The following is a 23,088-nucleotide window of genomic DNA, read 5'->3' on the forward strand; positions in this document are numbered from 1 at the left end:
AGCTCCCACCCTTAAATAACATAGTAGACTAAAATATATAACTTGATACATTTTGACATATGTATACACTCATGAAACCATTACCATAATATGGATACAGAATATAATCATCACCTCCAAATTTCCTTGTAACTCTCACCCCTGTCCCTTCTTTCCATCTGTGGGTAAACACTTACATCCTTTCTGTCACTATAGATCAGTTTGCATTTTCTAGAATTTCATATGAATGGAATCATACAATCTGTACTCTCTATTGTCTGGCTTCTTTCAGTCTATACAATTATTTCGAGATTAATTCATTTTGTTGCATGTATCACTTACTCATTACTTTTTATTGCTTAATAGTATTCCATTGTATGTCTGTATACATACATTTACTTGCTGATGGACATTTGGCTTGTTTCCAGAGTTTGTGTATTAAAAATAAAGCTGCTGTGAACATTTGTGCACGTCTTTAATTAGACATATGTTTTCATTTCCCATGGGTAAATACTGAGGAGTGGAATAGTCGATCATATGGTAGATGTATGTTTATCTTTTGAAGAAACTGCTAAATTGTTTTCCAAAGTGATTGTACCAATTTACATTGCCGCCAGCAGTGGCATGATATGATAGTTCCAGTTCCTCCACATGACTGTCAACACTTGGATAGTCAGTCTTCATTTTACCCATTTTAATAAGTATGTAGTGCTATGTCATTGTGGTTTTAATTTACATTTTCCTAATTACTAAATATATGAAGCATCTTTTCATTTGCAGTTTGTCATTCATATGTCTTCTTTACTGAAGTAAAGTTCAACTCTTTTGGGTTATTTGTTTTTTATTGAGTTTTCATATATTCTGAATTCAAGTCCTTCATCAGATACATGATTTACAATTATTTTCTCTCAGTCTTTATTTTTTCATTCTCTTAACAGGGTCTTTTGAGAAGTTCTTAACTTTGATAAAGTCCAATTTCATCCCTATTTTCTTTTGTGGAACTTGCTTTGGATGTCAAATTGAATAAATCTTTGCTTAACCCAAAGTGACAGAATAGTCTGTGTCTTCTAGAAATCTGACAGCTTTAGGTTATGCATTAAGGCCATGATCCATTTTGATAGTAATTTTTTTATATGGTACAATATGTGGATCAGAGTTTGTTTGCTTTTTGCATATGTGTATCTAGTTGTTCCAATGCCATTTATTTTTCCAATAGACTATTGGAATCTATTGTTTGGAAACAGAGCCTACTGATTCTCCAATGAATAGCCTTTCACCTTTGTGAAAATCAGTTACCACGTAGGTGTGGCTCTGAATCCTGCTTCATTGTTCTATTTGTCTACCTGTATGCTATTCCCATACTGTCTTGATTATTATTGCTTTGTTATAAGATTTGAAATCAGGTAGTGTTAGCTTTCCAACTTTGTTCTTCTTTTTCAAAGTTATTTTGGTGATTCTAGGTGCTTTGCAATTCCATATGAATTTTAGAATCAGCTTCTTGGTTCCTACAGAAAAAGCCTTATGAGACTTTTGATTGTGAACACCCTGAATCTATGAACCCATTGAACACAACTGACATTTTAAGAATAAGGAATTCTTCTGACCCATGAACACTGTCCATTTCTCTCTTCATTTAGAAGGTCTTTTAAAATCTCTCTCAGTATTTTGTAGTAGCTTTCAGTGTACAGGTCTTACACATCTTTTGTCAGATTCATTCCTAAGTGTTTCATATGTTTTGATGCTATTATAAATGTATTTTAAATTGTTATTTCCAATTGTTTTTGCTGTGCCCTCCATATCACCCTGTGCGACTTTGGGGACAAAAGGAAATTGATGCAAATATGGTACACACGTTGTTTTGCTGTGAGTAGATAATAAAATCCTTTGTCTCTGACCTAGGAGTCTTGTGTCTCCTGCCAGTATCTATGAAATAATAACATATTGCTTGTATGTAAGGAACCCTGATAGCACACTGATTAAGTGTTTGGCTACTAACCAAAAGATTGGTGGTTTGAGCCCAACAGCTGCTCTGTGGGAGAAAGATGTGACAGGCTGCTTCCATAAAGATTTCAGTCTATGAAGCAGTTCTACTCTATCCTGTAGGGTTGCCACGGGTCAGAATCAACTCAATGGCAACAGATTTTTTTTTTTTTTTTAATTTGGCTTATAATTAGGGTAAAATATGACAGTTGTACTGGTTAATACTTCTAGTACAGTGCTGAGTACAAGTAAGACATCTGTCTTATTCCATTCTTGGGGAAAAAGCATTCATTCTTTCACTATTAAGTGTGATGTTAGCTGTACATTTCTTATAGATGCCCTTTATCGATTGAGGATGTTCCTTTCTATTCCTAGTTTACTGAGAGGTTTTTTTTTTTTAAATTTAGGATTTAATGTATTTTGTCAAATTGAAATGATCATGTGGTTTTTCTTCTTTCTTTCTTTGTTAATATAGTGGATTGCATTGATTGCTTTTCATATGGTAAATTACTCTTATTCCTAGGATAACTTCAGCTGGTCTTGATGTGTTATCCTTTTATATATTATTGTGTTTCATTTGTTAATATTTTGTGAAGGTGGTTTTTGTGTCTATGTTATCAAGGGATATTGGTCTATAATTTTCGGTTTTTGTCTAATTTTGGTTATCAGTAATTGTGGGGTCATTGAATGAATTGGGGAGTATTTCTCTCTCTTTTCAGTTTTCTGCAAGAGTTTGTATAGAGTTGGCATTATTTCTTAAGCATTTGGCTGAATATACCAGCAGAGTCACCTAAGACTGGAGTTTTCTCTATGAGGAAGTTTTTAACTACAAATTCTATTTCTTTAATAGATAACAGATCCATTCTGTTTTCTTGAGTAAGTTTTGGTAGCTTGTGTTTTTCAAGGAATTTGGATTTCATCTAAGTAGTCAAATTTATTGATATTAAGTTATTCATACTATTTACTTATTATCGTCCTTTTAATATCTGTAGAATTACCATTCTTGACATTATTAGTTTGAGTCTTTTTTTCCCCCTACATCAGTCTGGTTAGAGGTTTATCAGTTTTACTGATCTTCTTAAAGAACTAGTTTTTTTATTTTTCTCTGTTGATTTTATGTTTTATATTTCATTGATTTTTGCTTTTTATTATTTTCTTTCTTCTTCCCTTGTGTTTTAGTTTTAAAACTATTAGGAAAGGTGATTATGAGAGTGTGTGTATGTGAGTGGGTATGTTGATAACCTTCTTGCAAGAAATTGTCAAAATTGTCACTTTATGTTGACTGGGATTACATACAAATCCTTGGAATTTTTCCATAGTTCATCCTAGAGCAATATTTCATCCTGTGTATTCATCATTCTACAGAAACTGGAGCTTGGAAGAAAAATCGTAGCACCATATGTTTGCCCAAATGGTCAAACATATGCAAGAATGAATGATCACTCATGAATAATGATATAACCAGGGTCTTCTTGATGGTCCTAATTCAGGAATCTTTATTATGATTTGGGAGTAGACATGTGGGGAGACAGGCATGGTACTAGTGAAATGCTAATGTGAAAATTATATGCAAAATATAATTTGACTGTGGAATTTAATTTTGAGAAAGGATGCTGATACAACAAGGCCAGTTTTCACATGTGGCTGCTGGAACTGTCTTGTCACACATTGCATGTAGTCTCATCCCCTTTAATAAGCCTGCCATTTTGAGAACCTGGATGAAAAGCTGTCCTGTGGATTTGTTCTACTGTTACAAGTAACAGTAGAATATCTTTACATTATTACTTCAGTATAACATTGTCCTATAGCATGGAACTTGGAGATTAAATTGTAGTGTAACAGTGATACCATTTCCACAAAGGGCTAGCAATTCAAATGGCAAAACCTGGTGGTATTGAAACTTTCTCGTGTTTCAAAATTGCCTGTGGTGCTTTTTAAAAAATATAGATGCCTTCAGCAGTATCCACTTTCTGTCTCTCTCTCTCTCTCTCTGCCTCTTTTTGCCACACACACACACACCTGTTTCTCTCTCTCTGTCTCACACACACACACTTTCTCTCATACACACAAACACTTTTATATACACACACTCTATCTCTTTGTCTCTGGCATACACACACACAAACACACAACAGCATTCAGTAGGTCTGGGCTTGGCATTTGTATTGTCATCAAGAGCTCCATTTGATTCTTCTGTGCTCCAAACGTTGACAACCAGTAAACTGTGCAACCTCAGGCCCTTGGTGTCTATAGCTTTGTTTTTTATTATGTGAAGTCATAAGGATGATCGTGTCAGCCTGTGGCACTCACAGTCTAGTACTGATTAGGCATCCTTTTCTAATGTTCTCTGGTACTTTTTAACATTTTTGTCACTGTTATTTTTATTATTATTTAATTTTAGTTTGTGTATTCAGAGGAAATGCCTGAACCTATCTATACATTGCATTGTATGGGTGAGATTTGGGGTATTAGTGAGTTAGTGAAATGTCACATTTATTATTGGGATTTCCCTCCTCTGTGTGGAAATATGGGAGCTGTTTGTCTTTTTTTTACAAGCTGTTGGTCTCATTTGCCTTCATGGTTAGTAAATTAAAGTCAGTAGCTGTATACTTTCATAGTTACAGAATTTTTGAACATTTCTTGTACAGCTGAAAATGTGCCCTGATTTTCCTTTACTAATAAGGAGCTCTGATAGTGTAGTGCTTAAGGCACTTGACTGCTAACCAGAAGGCTGGTAGTTTGAAACCCACCAGCCACTCCTCGGTTCCATATTGATGTTGCCTCAGAACCCCAAGGAGGGGTCGCTATGAGTCAGGTCTGACTCAATGGCACATAACAACAACAAGAACAACAATATATTTAATTGCTATATTATAGGCTGATAATACTATATACTAGGAGAACGAAAACATACTATATACTGTACACTAGGAGAAAGAAAACATTTTCCAAATCTGTTAGCTGTAGTTTAGAAGAAAATGCTATGAAGGTTAGTCAGATTGTTTCACCTTAAAGAGAAGGTAGGGTGGGGGTAGGATCTGATTCCTAAATTAAGGACTAATGGTTTTATCTCTAATTCCTTTTAGAACATGTTTTGGAGGTTGTGGAGTAGGTCTTGCTAGGTTTCTAAATCAAAGTCTTTCAAGCATTGTTTCTGTACTGCTGGAATCATTTTTGATAAGGAGTCCTTTTTTCTGATGAAATAATTTATTGTGTTAGTTCCGCCTCTTTCACTTTGTTACAGTTTTTTCATTCAGGGCTGTTTGAGTGCTTTTATGTGAGGTTGAATTTGAAGGTCTTATTTCTTCTCCTACCTATCGCTTTCCTTCTTTCCTGTCACTCTATTCAGTCCTGTGCAATTAAGAATGATTAGGTGTTAAGATTAAGTGGAATTAGAATAAGCTAATTACTAATCACTAGCACCCAAACTGTGAACTGAATAGATCACTAGATGAAATACCATGTAGTGAAAAATATTATTACCCATGGTGGGTATAGAACACAGACATTACAGTCCCTTTCCAAAGTATCTGCTTTTCAAAACATACCTTTGCACAAATACATGATTATCACAATATCCTAACTGCACAAAGCAGTTTCAGTGTTAAGTAAGCAACACTGAGGTTGCTCATTGAGCGATCCTGAGGTTGATCAGTAGATACCTCCGGGGTTAATAATGGTCTTGCCCTTTTTTTGTGGGGAAGAGGATACCTCTTAGACCTTAAATCACATCCTCTCTATTTGCCAGGTTCTAGAAAACTTTTAGGAGCTCTGGTAGTGTAGTGGCTAGGCACTTGACTGCTAACCAAAAGGCTGGTGGTTCAAACCCACCAGCCACTCCTGGGAAGGAAGGTTGGGCAATCTACTTCTGTAGTGATACCACCTCGGAAACCCAAGGAGGAGTCGCTATGGGTTGGGGTCAACTCAATGGCAAACACAACAACAACAACAGAAAACGTTTAAGGAGCTCTGGTGGTGGAGTGCCTAAGGCATTTGACTGCTAACCAGAAGGTTGGTGGTTCAAACCCACCAGCCACTCTTCAGACATTCATATATGTTTACCACCTCAGAAACCCAAAGGGAGTCACTATAAGTCTGAATTAACTCGATAGCAGTGAGTTTGGTATTTTGGTTTAGAACACCTTTGCCTAGAGAATTTCAAAAGTGGTATGATTAATTTCTTGAAGAACATGTTCCCAAGGCAAAATTTTTGATTCTTCAATAATATATCCGTATTGGTTTGCACTCTAATCCAAATCCATCCATTAGTAGCTATTGACCTTGGATTTTTTTGCTCCACAATTCTGTGCCTCAATTGACATATCTGTAAAATGAGGATGATAATAGAACCTATTGTTAGGGCTAAGAAGCTCTGGTGGTGCAATGCCTAAGGCATTTGCCTGCTAACCAGAAGGTTGGCAGTTCAAACCCACCAGCCACTCCGCAGAAGGAAGACAGGGCAATCTACTTCTGTAAAGATTTACTGCCTTGGAAACCCAGTGGGGTCACTATAAGTCAGGATCGACTTGATGGCAGTGGGTTTGGTTTGGGTTTTTGGTATTTTAGGGCTGTCAATGAATGCTTACAACAGAGTCTGGCAGATAGTATACACTGAATAGGGAATTGCTAGAGATCACTGATGGCTCAACGGTGGTGGATTTCTCGCCTTCTATGCTGGATACCCATTTCCATTCCAGCCAGTGTACCTCATGCCCAGCCACTACTTAGTCTCTCAGAATGCCAGAGTCTTGTGTGTTGTTATGATGGTATACAGGCTTCCGTAGAGATTCCAGCCTACATGGACTAGGAAGAAAGGCTTGGTGATCTACTTAAAAAGCAAGCCGGTGAAAACCCTATGGATCACAACATTGCAATCCACAATCGATCGTGGACATGATGCAAGGTTGGGCAGCACTATGTTCTGTTGTGTATTGACTTGCCATGAGGCGAGGCCAACTTGATGACAGCTGACAACAACAGCGTTATTATTACTGTTATATTCTATATCGTTTCTTGGTTGCTCACTGTTATGCTAACCAGTGTGGTCTTCTAAGGGCTGCCCACAGACTCCTCCAGATGAAATGAGCTGTACATTACATAAGTGTACTGTACTATAAGTGCTAATAAAAGACTTAAATCATTCATTTTAAATTTGGCCCATTTTAGGAAAACCTAAAGCAAAATCTTAAAGCTATTTTTTTGGTCCAGTTGGTTAATTGTATTTTAAGTGTAGTGATCCCTTGTGATAAAATATACAAGTTATGTATCAACAGGAAGTAAATGGCTGAGGCTGTTTTGATGCAGCAGTAATCTAAAAGGGACTGCATTTTACACGTATATTTTGAGATCCAAGATAATGGTATCTCTTATTTTTTGGCAAGTGAAGTTGTTTCTTTTCATTTGCAATGTGTCCATAATCAGCCTATTCTGTATGACTTGCCCTTTTTTCAGATTGATTTATACTTACTTATAGAACTATGTGTATGACCTCAATCTCAACTTTTTCCGTGTAAATTTTGGACGTCTCTCCAGCAATTAATTTTAAGGATGAGTCTTTTCCTGTAACTGAAACCAGCACTAAACATTGATTACTCTGTTCCCTTAATATAAGCCTTTCCAAGTATTTCCTCTTAAAGAGGCTGAAACTCTTAGAAGCATTTGACTCTTCTTTTGCTGCCAGGCAAAGTTGATTTGTTTTTAAATGAATTTATTTTTTTATTGTGGTGAGTATTAAAACAAAACATTTGCCACTTCAACATTTTTACATGCACAGTTCAGTGACATTAGTTACTTTCATCAGGTTGTAAACTGTTACCACTATCCTTTTCCAGATTTCTCCATCATCAGTAATATGATGGAGATATTTATACTTTTACCAGATAGCAGAAGGATATAACAAACTTTGAAGACTGTATCTCAGGAAAAAAATCTTGGGTAAAGGGAGAAGTCATGTCCAAATATGGAAAATTCAAAAATCCTGTAGATTTGAACCTGTCAGTTTGACCCTTAGAAATACTTCCTTCAGTTTCTAGTTGTTGTTGTTTTTTTTTTTTACATCTCCTCTTTTCTCCCCTCTAAGAGTAGTATTTGTTGTTATTGTTGTTATTACCAAAACAACAAAACCAAACTCAGTGCCATCAAGTAGGTTCCGACTCATAGCAACCTCTCCTTGGGTTTCCGAGGTGGTATCTCTGTGGAAGTAAATTGCCCAATCTTTCTTCCAAGGAGTGGCTGTTGGGTTTGAACTGCCAGCCTTCTGGTTAGCAGGTAAATGCCTTAGACATTACACCATCAGAGCCCAACCCAGACTCGTGATGACTCCATGGACAATGGAACCAGTCCTGGGCCATCTCCATGATAGGCTGTGCATTGGACGCTTGTGATACATAGTGTTTTCATGGGCTGATTTTCAAAAGTAGATTGCTAGACCTTTCCTTCTAGTCTGTCTCAGTCTGGGAGTTTCACTGAAAATTGTTCAACATCATGTTGTTTTTGTTAAGTGCCGTCAAGTCGGACTCGACTCATAGTGACTCGTCCTTGGGTTTCCGAGGCAGTATCACTACGGAGGTAGATTGCCCAACCTTCCTTCCAAGGAGTGGCTGGTGGGTTTGAACCACCAGCTTTCTGGTTAGCAGTCAAGTGCCTTAGGCACTATGCTACCTGAACTGTTCAACATCATAGCAACACACAAACTGCCATTAACAGGTGGGTGGAGGCTGCACATAAAGTACATTGGCTGGGGATCAAACCCAAGTCTTCCCCATGGGAAGCAACTACCGTTGAACCACCATTGCCCTAAAGAGTAGTATTTTAAGCAGTGCTTATTTAAAAAGCTGGAATTGCATTAGTATAGATCTATGTGACTATAATTTATAAAATTAAAAATTGAAAACATTGGTTTTGTTATTAAGAAATGCCCCTCCTGGTTCTTGCAGATGGTTGTGGAAACTGAGAAGTGCAGCATATCCATGAAGATGGCATCATCTGAGGATGTGACTGAAGTGCTGGCTCACATCGGCACCTGTCTGCGCAAGATATTTCCTGGCCTCTCTCCAGTGTGAGTTCCCCTGGGGAAGGCTGAGGAGGAGATAGGACTCCTCAAAATGGCAAATAAGAAATGCAGTTGCTTTCCTCTTGCCCCTTCACTTAGTTCCTCTCATACTTTCTTCTTCTCCTAAACTTTAAATAGCAAAACCCTCATTCAAGCCATTGTGCCTTATGTCTGGGGTTTTCCTTAGGGCCATGCTGTATTCTTTACTTTAAACAGCTAGATGATGAAGGGTTCTGTGAATCCTTTAACCTCTAGTCACACAACTGAAACACAATGCTTTTTGTATACCTTCACATTTACTGTAGTGTGAATTTTACTCACAGCTATTAGCAGAATGCCAGGAGCTAAATGCTTTGTATAAAGACATTGAGTTTAGTATTAATGAACAATGAGACCTCTTCATTCCTACCCCCCAAATTTTACCCCCTAGAAAGAGGAAACTTGGAAAACTAACCATAAAAATTAAAATTACCTCTTTGTTTTCCTCTTAGTTTTCTAACATAAACATTTGGAATATTATGTAGTAAATTTTGTCTGTACATGCTCATATATATATTTAATCAGGAATATGCTTAGCTAACAGAGTTTGTAATTAAGGAGTGTGTGGGTTGTTGGAATGTGGAATTGTATGGGCTGAGGTAAAAAGGCAAAGAGATCTCATGTTAGAAAGCTCCTAAAATAAAAAGTTCTCAGTCAAATTACCTTCCTTTTGAAAGGAGATAATACACAGACTGTACCACATTCTTCTACTGTTGCTCTCACAGCACCTGAGGGGGTATACTGGGGAAGCTGTGGGGCCAGCATACAAGCATGCCTGGGATGGTTAACTGTATGCCTCACTTGATGAGGTTGAGAAGGAATTTTAGACACTTTTGCCCTTCATGAAACATGTCCCTACAATGCCCCCACTTGTAGAGTAAGAAGCAAATGAGCAGGAGAACCTAACTGTTGTCTTTCAAGCCCTTTGAGTGATTGAAAGTTGCGCTGTGGGGCACAAACTTTCTTGTAATCTCTTAGACTTTAGGAGACCTGGTGGGTTTTCTTTGTAACTCTTTTCTTCATTCTCTTTTTATCATTTCACATGGTAAAGTTACCAGGATGGAAGGAGAAGCCCTGGGCTTTCTAGTTCATGTAGCCTTTGGTCCTTTCTGAAGTTTACATCTACTTGTGCTCCTCTGAGTGTCAGAGTAGATGGGAGCCCGAGGGAGCTGTGTTCCTGGATTCATTTCAGTGGAGTGGAATGAGCATGCTAGAACTGCCCCCCAACTCCTACCTGGCTAGATTTCCAAGTATGAGGTATCTTAAAGGCAAACTCTGTGGTCTGAAGTTAAGCACACTCTTGTGTGTGTGAGAAGGAAAGACATAGGCTGGGAGAGGGTGGTAGGATCTAGTGAGGCGTGAACCAACAGGGTCAACAGGAAATACTTAGGACTTAAATATTAGTAGGAATGCTTTGCATGTTATCCTTAAAGCCACCAGAGTACTGTTGTTGTTGTTGTTGTTATGTTCAGTCGAGTTGGACCCGACTCATAGCGACCCCTCCTTGGGTTTCCGAGGCAGTATCACTACGGAAGTAGATTGCTCCATCTTCCTTCTGAGGAGTGGCTGGTGAGTTTGAACCACTAGCCTTCTGGTTAGCAGTCAAGTGCCTTAGGCACTATGCTACCAGAGCTCCTACCAGAGTACTTATCTGGGGCAATCATGAGGTAGCTATAACTGTAACTCATTTTCCTTAAACTACATCTTAGTAATGCTTCTTTGTACATGTGGTTCCTTTGATGTCCTTCCTCCCTTTTGTTCTAAATTAACAATTTTCTAAATAAGAAAATTATTAGACACAGCCTTATTTAGCTTATAATAAGGGCTTATAATACCCTGAATTTAAAGACACTATAGGACAATGTTTAGAATCTTTTTTTTTAACGCAACTTTATTTGTTCAATATTTTAGGGGATTTTTGGGAATTAATAGTTTCACTTTTGGTTTAGATACTTCAGTGGTTTCTTCCCAGATGAAATTGTGTGGAAAGTGTTTTCATTTCTGTCTTCCATTTAACCCCTTGTAAAAAGCTTCAGGCACAAATATTAAACATGTATTAAATAATCATCTGTATTTCTAGAGACGCAATTACCGTGTATAGCTGGCTTCTAAATCCATGATCTTCACCTCACCCTGATCTTCTTTCCATTCTTCTGGTTGCTTCTGCCCAGGGATGCCCCCAAGCACCTTACACTCAGTGTGTCCCAAACTGAATATCTCATTTTTTTACCCCAAAGTTGCCTATATCTTATGTTTTACCTCAATATATGGCTTTGTCATTCACAGTCTCCCAAGTTAAAAGCTGAGCCACCTTCATTTATTGTTCCTTATTCTAACATCTAATACTTGCCAAGTTTTTTTCGTTTTATTTTAAAATCTCATAGTCTGGACCTTTTTCTTTCTTATTTCCATTGCCTTAGTTCAGACCACGTCACATCTCACAATGCGACATCTTTCTAGCTAGTCTCTCTGCATCTAGTTCTTCCCCTTGCAACTGTCCTCCATACCATCTCCAGAGTTATTGTTCTATAATAATTTTGGTGGGCAAAGGCCTCCAAGTGTTATCTATTCCCTGCATGACTTTTTTAATGTCTTGTCATTGTTAGTTATCGTTGAATCAATTCCATTCATGGTGACCCACATGTGCAGAGTAGAAGTATTCTGTGGGACTTTCAAGGCTATGTTTCAGAAGAATATCACCAGGTCTGTATCCTGAGGCACCTCTGAGCCAGTTTGAATGTTGAGTGCTTAACAGTTGGTGCCACCCAAGGAGTCTTCTCTAATGGCTAGCCTTCTAGATAAAATATAAGTTATATAATATAGCCTGGCTTAGAAAACTGTTACTATCCTGATCCCTTAAGCCCTCCTTTCCTTATGCACATTAGGCTCTTACACATTTTCTGTGCTTTTAGAGGCTCCCAATCTTGACAATACTAGGTCATTGATGTTTTAGTGGTAGAATTCTTGTCTTCCGTGAGGGAGACCAGGGTTCAGTATCTGGCCAGTGTACTGCATGCACAGTCACACACCTCTGTCAGTGAGGGCTTTGTGTTTTTATGATGCTGAACAGGTTTTAGTGAAGCTCCCAGACTAAGACTAAGAAGAAAGGCCTGGTGATCTACTTTTGAAAAATCAGCCATTGAAAATCCTGTGGATCGTAATAGTCTGAGTACATTCTGCATTGGGTTGGCATGGGTAGGGGACCAACTTGACAGCAGCTAACCATAACAACAACAGTCCTGACAAACTCCTACTCCAAAAGACATAGCTCAGATACCCTCTCATCTGTAGAGTTTCTTTATTTCTCTCAGCTCCTTCATTCATGTTTCCCTAGAACTTTGTAATAATTTCTTATAACAGCACAAATCCCATTGTGTTATAATTTGCTTATATATTTATATATTCACTGAGTATTTGTTGTTTCTACTCTATATTAAGCAGAGTGCTAAGTGTTGATGTCCGATTGTAAACATGGTTCCTGCCCACATGGGACTTATGTTCTAATAGGGGAAACAGACCCAAGAAAAGAAATAAATAAGTGATTGTATATTTTTAATAAATGTTTTGAGGGAAACAAATTAGAAGTTGAGAGGGATAAGATGAAGGATAAATATCTGGTGGGTGAAGTACTCCCTGAGGCCATGATTCTTGAAGAGACTTAAGGGAAGAGAAAGAATCAGTTATGTAAAGAGGGGGTAAAGACCATATTTTGCCCAAGGCTTTCGCTCATGCCATTCCATCTTCTTGGAAGAGTGTTGGTGTCTTTGAGGGACTGAGAGATAACCAGGATGACTGAAGTATAATGAGGAACAAGTATTGAAGGGAATAAGAAATGGTGTAAGATAAGGCTAGAAACAGGTAGTGGTTACAGAGAGCCTTGGGGTAAAGAGTTTGGAATTTAGTAATATTTCAGTGGGAAGCCACTATAAAGTTTTAAGCAAGTATGTGACATGATTTTTTATATATTTTATGAAAATATTTTTGCTGCCAGAGAGAGAATGGATTGGGAGGGGGCAAAAGTCGAAGGCTAATATGAATGCTTGTAGTAATCTAGGCAAGAGATGACTATGTCTTGGAGATGAATGTACCTGACATTAGAGATAAAGTAGCAAGGAAGGTGGATACAGAAGTTGCTGATGGATGAGATAGGTGAGTAAGGCAGTGAGAAAGGGAAGAACTTAGAATACTCCTTAGATTCTGAGTTTAGTAACTTAGGATTGATGCTGTCTTTCAGTGAGATGCAAGAGTCCCTGGCCAGGGTGAGGGAAAGGCAGAGATAGTTAAGTGCTTGGCTACTAGCTGAGAGGTTGGCAGTTCAAATCCACCCAGTGGTACCTCAGAAGAAAGTCCTGGCAATCTGCTTCTGTAAAATGAGCCATTCAAAAACTCTATCAAGCACAGTCCTACTTTCAAGTAAATGGGATTGTCATGAATTGGAATCGACTTAGCAACTGGTTTAGTTTATTTTGTTTGTTTCATTGAGATGGAGATGGCCTGGGGTAGGTGTGAGGACAATTTTTTTAGGGGGCAAAATCCAATCATTCTGTTTTAAGCATGCTAAATTTGAGATCTAGGATATCTAGGTAGGGATTTCAGGTAGGCAATTAGAGATGTAAGGAGGCTCTTGAAGGTGAGGTCCAGCTCTGGAGGTGTAAATATGAGTAATCTACATAAAGGTGATTTTTAATTCATGGTGGTTGAAGAGGTCACCTACAGAGACATGTGGATCTAGAAGAGAAGGTATCTTGGGACTGAACCTAGCATTTAGAGGTCAAGTCAAAGAGGAAGAATCTGAAAGAACCTGTGTGAGGACTGGCTATTTAGATAGGAATAAAACCAGAGCAGGAGGATTTCCTGAAGGAAGAAGTGGGTGACTCTGCAGGATGATGCCTGGTGTGGGAGGGAATTTGAACAAGATGAGGGCAGTAAGGTGTCTAGTGGATTGGAAATATGTGAGATGGGAGTGTCCTCAACTAGGGCAGTTTTAATGGCCTCCTGTGGAGGGAACAGACTGCCATAGGTGAGAGATGAACTCAGAAGTGAGAAAGTAGATGAGGCACGTGTGGATAGCTTTCAGAGAAGTTTAGCTACAAAACAAGTGGAAGTGATAAATGGGATGTAGCTAGAGAAGTGTGAGGGATTAGAGAAGAGTCTGTTTGTAGCATAAGAGGACAGTAAAGCATATGGGTATAATGAGAGGAATGACCTAGTAGAAAGAGATTGTTGCAGGATACGGAGGTAGTAAATCAACAGTATCCTTGAAGAAGTGAGAGAGTTTCAGAGAAGAAGACTTACTGTCTTTCCTTCTTGACTGGGAGCCCCTGAGAGCAAAGGTCATGTGTTTATTAATCTCAAGCCCCTAATCCCTAGTACATAGTAGGTACTTGACAAAGATTTGGATGAGACATATGTTTGCTACTTGCTTTGTCCCTAATCCATTTTTGGGTGAAGTAACATGGGAACACAGAGGAGTTAGAAGACAGTGGCCCTACCTTCAAACGACAGACGCTTGAGCTAAGATGACATGAAGCAGGATAAGACAGTAGGTGAATAAGAGGTGAATGAGCACAGGCTTTCTTGGCACGAAAGAGCCAACCTACATGGGCTTTTATGGACGGGAAGAATTAGAGAAGAGGGATAAGAAAGGAGAGGCCACTTGAATGGAGAGACCAACCTGGAAGAAGGCACAGATTGTAATTTAGAGAATTTAGGTAACTTAAATGTACTTGACTTTTATTTCACTTTCCTACATAATACACAGTTAGTATGTCAAAGTAAATTCTTAATATTTTGTGACTTGTGTGATATGCATTCACTCTTGAAGTTTCTTAGATCATATTACACAATTTTGACAGAGGAAAGGTGTAATTATATTGGTATTGGTTATTGTGACTAGAGAGGTTGGAGGAGTGGGGGACGGTATTTTGTTCTACATTCCTATTATGCATATGACAATGCTGTCTGTATGTGAAGTATTTTCTTTACATAAATTATATAAACAAAAAACTCAACTGCCATCGAGTTGATTGTGACTCATCCAAACCAACCAAACACACTGCTATGAAGTTGGATCTGACTCACAGCGACCCCTCCTTGGGTTTCCGAGGCAGTATCACTATGGAAGTAGATTGCCCAACCTTCTTTCTGAGGAGTGGCTGGTGGGTTTGACCTGTCAGCCATCTGGTTAGCAGTCAAGTGCCTTAGGCACTGTGACACCAGAGAGTGACTCATAGTGACCTCCATTGGGTTTCCGAGGCCATAAATCTTTACAGAAGTAGATTGCCCCATCTTCCTTCTGCAGAGCACCTGGTGGGTTTGAACCACTGACCTTCCAGTTAGCAGCCAAATGCCTTAACCACTATGCCACCAGAGCTCCTTATAAATGATATAGAACATGTAAAAAGCAAAGTATCCCCAGTAATACCATACAAAGGATGGCATTATTTTAAAATATAGAGCCCTGGTAACTCAGTACGTAAATGCTTGGCTGCTAAATGAAAGACTGGCTGTTTGAACATACTCAGTGGCTCCACAGGAAAAAGACCTGGCAGTCTGCTCCCATAAAGGCTACAGACAAGAAAGCCCTATGGCACAGTTCTACTCCGTTACATGGGGTTGCTATGAGTCAAAATTAACTTGATGGCCCCTAACAATAACAGTGTCATACATCACACTCATAATAAATTGGAGCATATAAAACTATATTTGGAATCCCTATGCCTTGTTTGAGTCATTTGTCCCATCAAATATATTACCTGAGTCCATGGGGATGCAGGACCCCCTAGCCCTCATCTTCCTTGTTCAACATCTCTCTGGTGAGGACTGATGAACAGAAAAATGGCTAATGACCAGATACTAAGACCAGGAGACTCAGGAGGAGTAACTTGGGGCAGGACAACCCTGAATTTAGATAACCAGTTCTTGAATAATTTAAGTTTGGCTCTTTATAAATGAGAGCTCTAGTGGTGTAGTACCTATGGCATTTACTTTTAACCAAAAGGCTATTGATTCAAACTCACCAGCCACTCCTCAGAGGGAAGGTTGGGCAATCTACTTCCATAGTGATGTTGCCTCAGAAACCCAAGAAGGGGTCACTATGAGTCTGATCCAACTTGACACAGTGAGTTTTTTTTTTTTTAATTTAGAAATAAAACCATCCTTCCAAAGATCTGAATTTCTGGTTTTATCTGAATATAATTCTGAAAACAGCATCCAGGATCAAAATCAAATATGTAAAAATAGTATAGATATATCTGTAAGACATAATCAGTCCTCTTCTAATGGAGAGAATGCAGATAGGGAAAAAATGAGTAACTTTAATTAAAATATATAATATATTTTCCTCCCCACAAGTATATGTCAGGATGTTTATCTGTTTCCTCTGTCCTTCCTTTCTAAAGTGACATTTCCACCCTCATTAAATAAGGAACACTTACTTTAAAATAGAGAAAATGTAAAGAATAAAGAGGAACTTTTAAATTTGACAGTCACTCAAGCCAGTTACTGTTAGAATTTATTTTTGCTGACATTCTCATCTTTGCTATGTAACTACTGACTATGGTTGGAGGTATCACCTCTGAGACAGTGATAGCAGGGGAACTAGAGAAATATTTATAGCCTAAGTGTTGTTTAATCTTTTTCACAGAATTCTCTGCAATAGTAGTTCTCTTCAGGAAGCTGCTGTGTGTCATGGCCTTCAGCTTTTCTCATTTCAGGAACCTTTTTTCTCCAGAACAAAACCAGACTTTTTACAGTAAATGAAGTTGTTAGAATACATTGGAATTAATTTAGCAAATATTTACTAAAAGACTTCCTTAGGTCTATGTAGATGAGTAAGATGTTTTCTGCCCTGGAGAAATTTATAGGAGTTCATGGGTAGAAGCGAGGAAGTTCCTACTTGCTGCTAATGGAAAGGGTGGTAGTTCAAGAAGTGTATCAGAAGGAAGGCCTGGTGATCTAGCTCTGAAAATTTAGCCATTGAAAGCCCTGTGGTAGTTAAGTTTGTGTGTCAACTTGGCTGGGCCTGGTTGAGTGGCTGGACAGCTGGATATAGTTATTCCTCATGGTAAGACCGGTAACACGTGGTGGAATCTACTGTGAGCAGCTGAGTAGCTGCCTTAGGGATGCTTCCTGTGTATAAGGAGAAGCCTTGGAGAATTGTCTCTAGCTTATGGCATGATTGAACCGTGCATGTAGCCACATTGTTGTTCAACAGCCTGCCATGCTCTGCCCGACCTTGGGAATTTCAATGGACTTGAATTAATGGCCTATTGTGTGGTTTGGTAACATCAGGACTGTGCCTTTTTACTTCTCAACCTTGGGCTTGTTAGTCTCAGCAGCCAGCAGCTCTCTGAGTGAAGAAAAGCCTCTAGCTCCAGTGGGCCGGGAACAGGAGCCAGAGCTGAAGCCCAAGGTTGAGGGGCTTTTACCCAGCCCCTAGAGCCTGGCATTTTGAACTTGGACTTAAAGCCTCGAAGCTGTAAGAGAATAAACTCCTATTTGTTAAAGCCATCCCATTTGTGGTATATTCTTGTCAGAACAGCTCTGGGTAACCAGAACAAACCCTCTGAAGCACAGTTCTACCCTGATACACATGTGGTTATCATGAGTCAGAGTTGACTTGACATCATCTGGTAAAGAGTTATAGTCCAGTTAGATCAAAGGATTAATGAATGGACCACGTGAACCTCAGCCACCATGACCTTGAGACCAGAAGAACTAGGTGGTACCTGGCTACCACTACCACTGTGAAAGGGATCACAAGAGAAGGTCTTAGATAGAGTGGGAGAAAAATGTGAAACAAAACTCAAAATCAGAAAAAAGATGAGCATACTGGTCTGTTAGACACTAGTGGAACCCCTGAGACTATGTTCCTTAATCACCCTTCAAACCTGGAAGTGAACTTACCCCTGTGGCTCAACTTACAGCGAAATAATATACAGGCCTATAAGATGAACAGTAATACCAGGGAGTTATGTACTCCTTAGAACAATCAACCATTAAAGATCAGAAGGCCGGCATTCACCCAGGGATAAAGCTCGGAAGACAGGAAGGGGAAGGAAAGAAAGATGAATGGAAACAGGAAAAATAGGGAAGAAGTGGGATGAGTGATGTTACATTGTGGGGATTGCAGTCAATGGCATGAAACAAAAAATGTATGAATTGTTGAAACTAGTTTGCTCTGTAAACTTATCCAAATCACATTAAAAAGTTAACAAATTTGTATGAAACAAAACAGAAAAGTCAATTGAAACCTATCTCCTGTGGTAGTTATGTTTGTGTATCACCTTGGCTGGGCCTTGAGTGGCTGGGCAGCTGGATGTATTATTCCCCATGATGAGACTGGCAGTCAACTCCATGGTGGAATCTACTGGGAGCAGCTGAATAGCTGCCCTAGGGATGTGGTCTGCTTCCTGTACATAAGGAGAAGCCTTAGGGAATGGTCTCTAGCTTATGGCACGCTTGGATTGTGCATGTAGCTGTGTCGCTGTTCAGCAGCTTGCCATGCTCTGCTGACCTTGGGACTTACAATGTACTGAATTAATGGCCTGCCATGTGGTCTGGTAACATCGGGACTGGGCCATTTTATTTGTCGACCCTGGGCTTGTTAGCCTCAGCAGCCAGTAGCTGCCTGAGTGGAGAGATACCTCTAGCTTCAGGGGACCGGGAGCAAGAGGCAGAGCTGAAGCCCAAGGAACACACAGCCCCTAGAGCCTGGCACTTTGAACTGGGACTTCTAGCCTCCCAAGCTGTGAGAGAATAAACTCCTGTTTGTTCAAGCCATCCCATTTGTGGCATATTCTTGTCAGAGCGGCACTAGGTAACCAGAACACCTCTCCTCCATAAAAAGAGAAGAGTATATAGTCCAAAAGTAGTGTCAGAAAGTACTATACCCACAAATAATATAGTGAAAAGTATGGAACTTTGCAACCCTAGATTTTAGAGAAGGAAAAGGCACATCTAACTCAGGATAGCAAGACAAAGATGGTTGATTTTTGTTTATTTTTCTCTTCCCTGTGAAGAGGGCTTTTCACTGTGGCAGATGGGCTTTGGGAGAGTTTTGTGGTCAAATGGCAAAGGCAATGAGTCCGCGAGGTGGGGTCTGGAAACAGGAGAGGGAAGGCACATGGAGGGAAAATTTGTCTTCAGGGACAGCAACCAGCCTAATCTAATTGGAATTGGGGAGCTGAAGATACCACTGTGAGATAAAGGTGACATCCCATTGTAAACAGCCTTCAATGAAAGCCTCAAGGATAGACAATAGGAAGTTACTAAAAGTTCATGTTTTAGAATAAAATAGTAATTACACTTAAAGAAGAATTAATCCTGCAGGACTTCTTTATGAACTAGAATGGAAAGAGCCTGGAGGTAGAGTGAGAGATATCAGATTAGCTAATACTTTAGAGATGAAAATATGGGCTCTGGAGCTAGACTGCCTAGGCCTGAATCCCAGCCTATCACTTACTGATTGATATGACACTCTGGGCAAGTTAATTCACTTCTCAGTGCTTCAATGTCCTCATCTATAAAACGACGATAATGCCAATACTGTGGTTTTCTGAAGATCAATTAATGCCAATTGCTCAAGTTTACATTAGCTGTATAAGCTGTTACAGTCAGTTTTCCAAAGACATTAGAATGAAGGCCTATACAGTTGGAAAGGAAATAGGTGATGCATGTAAGACATGTCCTTGATGTTTATGATTCCTTATTATGACATGTACATTGCTTGCATTTTCCCAACTTTATTTTTGGTTACATGTGGCAAACAGCATCCCTTTTCAGTGGCAGAATAGTAACCTACTAACATGATTTTTTTTCTCATCTTTCCAGTATACTTGATTATGTTTTCACCCATGTGACGCATTTTGAAGTTAGCTAGGTATTAGCATAAATATTTTTGGAGACTTTCTTTACTATTACAATAAAAAGGATATTACAAATCCATTTATGAAGTTGCAAGCTGATTAAGGTATGACAGTGTGAGGTTTTTGTGAAGAAAAAAGGCAAAATAGGGGTTTATGCATAAACATGAAGAATGTTGCTTTACATGCTCTGGAAGTCCTGCACTTTCTAGAGCAGCAGGCAACATTTTATTGTGATGTGGTTTGTAGCACTAAAACGTGCTGTTCAGTGAGAGTTGCTACCTTGCCTAGGACAAGCGTTGGAATTGAATCAGTTTCTTCAACTGGATTAAAATTTTTATAGATTTTCCCATGTCAACTATTTAATGTGAGATTTGTGTAGGGAGCTAGTGTGCTTGTCCTCTCATTTGTTGTTTCATACCAAATAGACTATTTGCCGAGTCTTGTGTAAAGTAAATGCACATAATGCAATTATAGGTGATCTAAGTGTAGTGCTGACTGCAAGTGAGTGACAGGACTTGTGTGTCTGTTTTCTAGGATTTTGGTTTACTTTTTATGGAATGTATTCTGAGCATATGCTTTGTCAGTTTGTCTGACACTCTCTCTTTATGTGTTGCCTTGTGATGCATGTGCAGATGGGCCCTTTGCTGTCAATTATCTACAAACAGAAAACAACTTGTGTGGCTTTTCCTTTCATTCATTGTTTTGTATGTAGTATTAGGACACATAAGAAACGTTACCTACCTTTCAGAAGTTTAGTTCTTACAATCTCTTCTGTGTATTGCACTTATTTCATGAGACTACTTTAGTTCCTACAGTCTCAGAGAAGAAGAGATACCTACTATAGAGGTGAGCTACTTGGAAATGCTCTGACAGATGCCTTTGAAGGGCAGTTTTTAAAGTTAGGGAAAATGCTAGGTATGGCTTCCTGGTGGCAGGCAGGGCCTTGCACTCACAGCCCTCTGCACTCACTAGCTGCTTCTTTCATCACGTTCCTATTAATGTCACCTTGGCCCCTTGAGGGTGAATATCTGTTATTCTTTTTGGAGTAAAATTTAGGATCTGGTTTCTGAATCTACCCCTGTTGTTATAATAGCCATTGAGTCAGCTCTGCTTCGTGGTGACCTCATGTATAACAGACTGAAACGTTGCCTGGCCCTGTGCCATCTTCATGATCATTGGCATGTTTGAGTGCATTGTTGAAGCCATGGTGTCACTCCATCTCATTGACGGTTTCCGTTGCCTTCACTGGTCCTCCACTTTACCAAACATGATACTCTTCTCCTGTGATTGAGCCCTTGGATGACATGTCCAAAGTAAGGGATTTGAAATCTCAAACAATATTCTGTGATCCACAGGGCTTTCATTGGGTAATTTTTGGAAATAGATCACCGGCCTTTCTCCCTAGTTTGTCTTAGTCTAGAAGCTCCACTGAAACCTCTGCACTTTGGGTGACTCTGCTGGTATTTGAAATACTGGTGGCATAGCTCCCCATATCAGAATAACACACAAACCACCACAGTATGACAAACTGATAGGTGGGTGATGAGAATCTGCCATAAAGAATAGTTTTATTGTCCCTGCAATTCTAGACTGTCCCATACCTGTTCTTAATCCCAACTGTTGCATGCCAAAGATTTTGCCTGATTTTCTTCCCACTCTTTAACTAGCTAAATTCCATCCAATGTGTCACTGAAGCAGCATACATTACAGTTCTGCTGAACCATAACAAGAATTTTAAAAGGGAAATGTGGTCTCAGATGAAGTCAGGCAAAAGTCCAGCTTGGTGTATCCAAGGTTTACTTTATTCAGTTGTATAAGTGCATTATCTACTTCCCACAATTCTCCTGTTTCTTTGTGTAAAATCTGGCTTCCCTATCTTGTTGTATCTGGGAGAGAATGCCTCTAAAATACCAGGATGATGATACCAAATTGTTAAGAGTTCTACTAAACACTAAAAAAACCCAAAACCCATCACCATTGAGTCAACTCTGATAAACAGCAATCCTGTAGGACAGGAAAGAGCTGCCCCATAGGGTTTCCAAGGCTGTTGAATCTATACGAGAACAGACTCCATAATTTTCTCCCTCAGAATGGCTGATAAATTCAAACTACTAACCTCTCAGTTAGCAGCTGAGTGCTTTAACCACCACACCACTAGGGGTCCTTGAGTTCCAAATTACCAGATTTTGTAACATAGCTTTAGTTGTGAATACCTTGTTATACCCTCAGCACCGCAATTAAGAATTTTTAAAATAATAGTATTTAATCATAGCTGCTTTTAGGTAAAATAGAGAAAAACCGAGCTCTGGCAGCATAGTGCCTAAGGCACTTGACTGCTAACCAGAAGGCTGGCAGTTCAAACCCACCAGCCACTCCTCGGAAGGAAGGTTGGGCATTCCTACTTCCGTAGTGATACTGCCTCGGAAACCCAAGGAGGGGTCGCTATGAGTTGGGGCCGACTCGATGGCAAATAACAACAACACAACAACAACTTGTAGATATCATGCATCCACACAAGGATTTGAAGGAATAAACTACATCTGACATCAATTGGTTACACCTAATTTTTCCTCAATCATAAACACTATAAAATAGAGGAATATTATCAGTGTTACTAGCATGTTTTGTTTAAATGCTTTGATGTGTATTTGAGGTTTTTTTCCAGAATAGAACAAATTGACCAAGTGATTTATTAGGCTCTAGGACATTTCATCTGGAATCCATCCAACAGCAAAATGTAAATAACTAGAACCCAGGTGGTTGAAGTTCATAATGATGGCTAAAAGTACATGACAAAAGTATTTTTAAATCATTAAAGATTTTTAATCATTAAAGATTAAGATATGTTCAAACTCAAACCAAGGTCACTCTTTAAAGAACCAAACTGCCTCATCTTTCTTCCATGGAACAGCTGGAGGGTTTGAACCACTTACCTTTTGGTTAGCAGGCAAATGCCTTGACCACTACACCACCAGAGCTCCTGAGATATGTTCAGTATGATTTAATATATTTATCACCTTGCACCCATATCAGATCATAATCTGTGTGACTGTGACCCATCAGCACCCTCCTTCCTCACAATTCAATACCTATTTCCCTTCACTGACCAGGCAGCTTTATCTATTTGCCTTTGTGGCCACATCCTAGGCTTTGTCTTTTTTTTTTTTTTTT

The 23,088-nt window shown here is 39.1% G+C and overlaps 1 protein-coding gene across 1 annotated transcript in view; it reads left to right on the forward strand.

The window, feature by feature from the left end:
* Window positions 1-8,894: 8,894 nt before the first annotated feature.
* Window positions 8,895-23,088, forward strand: part of CARMIL1 (capping protein regulator and myosin 1 linker 1) — a 295,366-nt gene continuing 281,172 nt past the window's right edge. The window contains exon 1 of the mRNA XM_042782185.1: window positions 8,895-9,016. Coding sequence (XP_042638119.1) covers window positions 8,895-9,016 — 122 coding nt within the window. The remainder of the gene's footprint in view (window positions 9,017-23,088) is intronic.

The sequence above is a fragment of the Orycteropus afer genome, unplaced genomic scaffold, assembly GCF_000298275.1.
Source record: "Orycteropus afer afer isolate SDZICR_OR568_19922 unplaced genomic scaffold, OryAfe1.0 scaffold00255, whole genome shotgun sequence".
NCBI classification, from domain to species: domain Eukaryota; kingdom Metazoa; phylum Chordata; class Mammalia; order Tubulidentata; family Orycteropodidae; genus Orycteropus; species Orycteropus afer.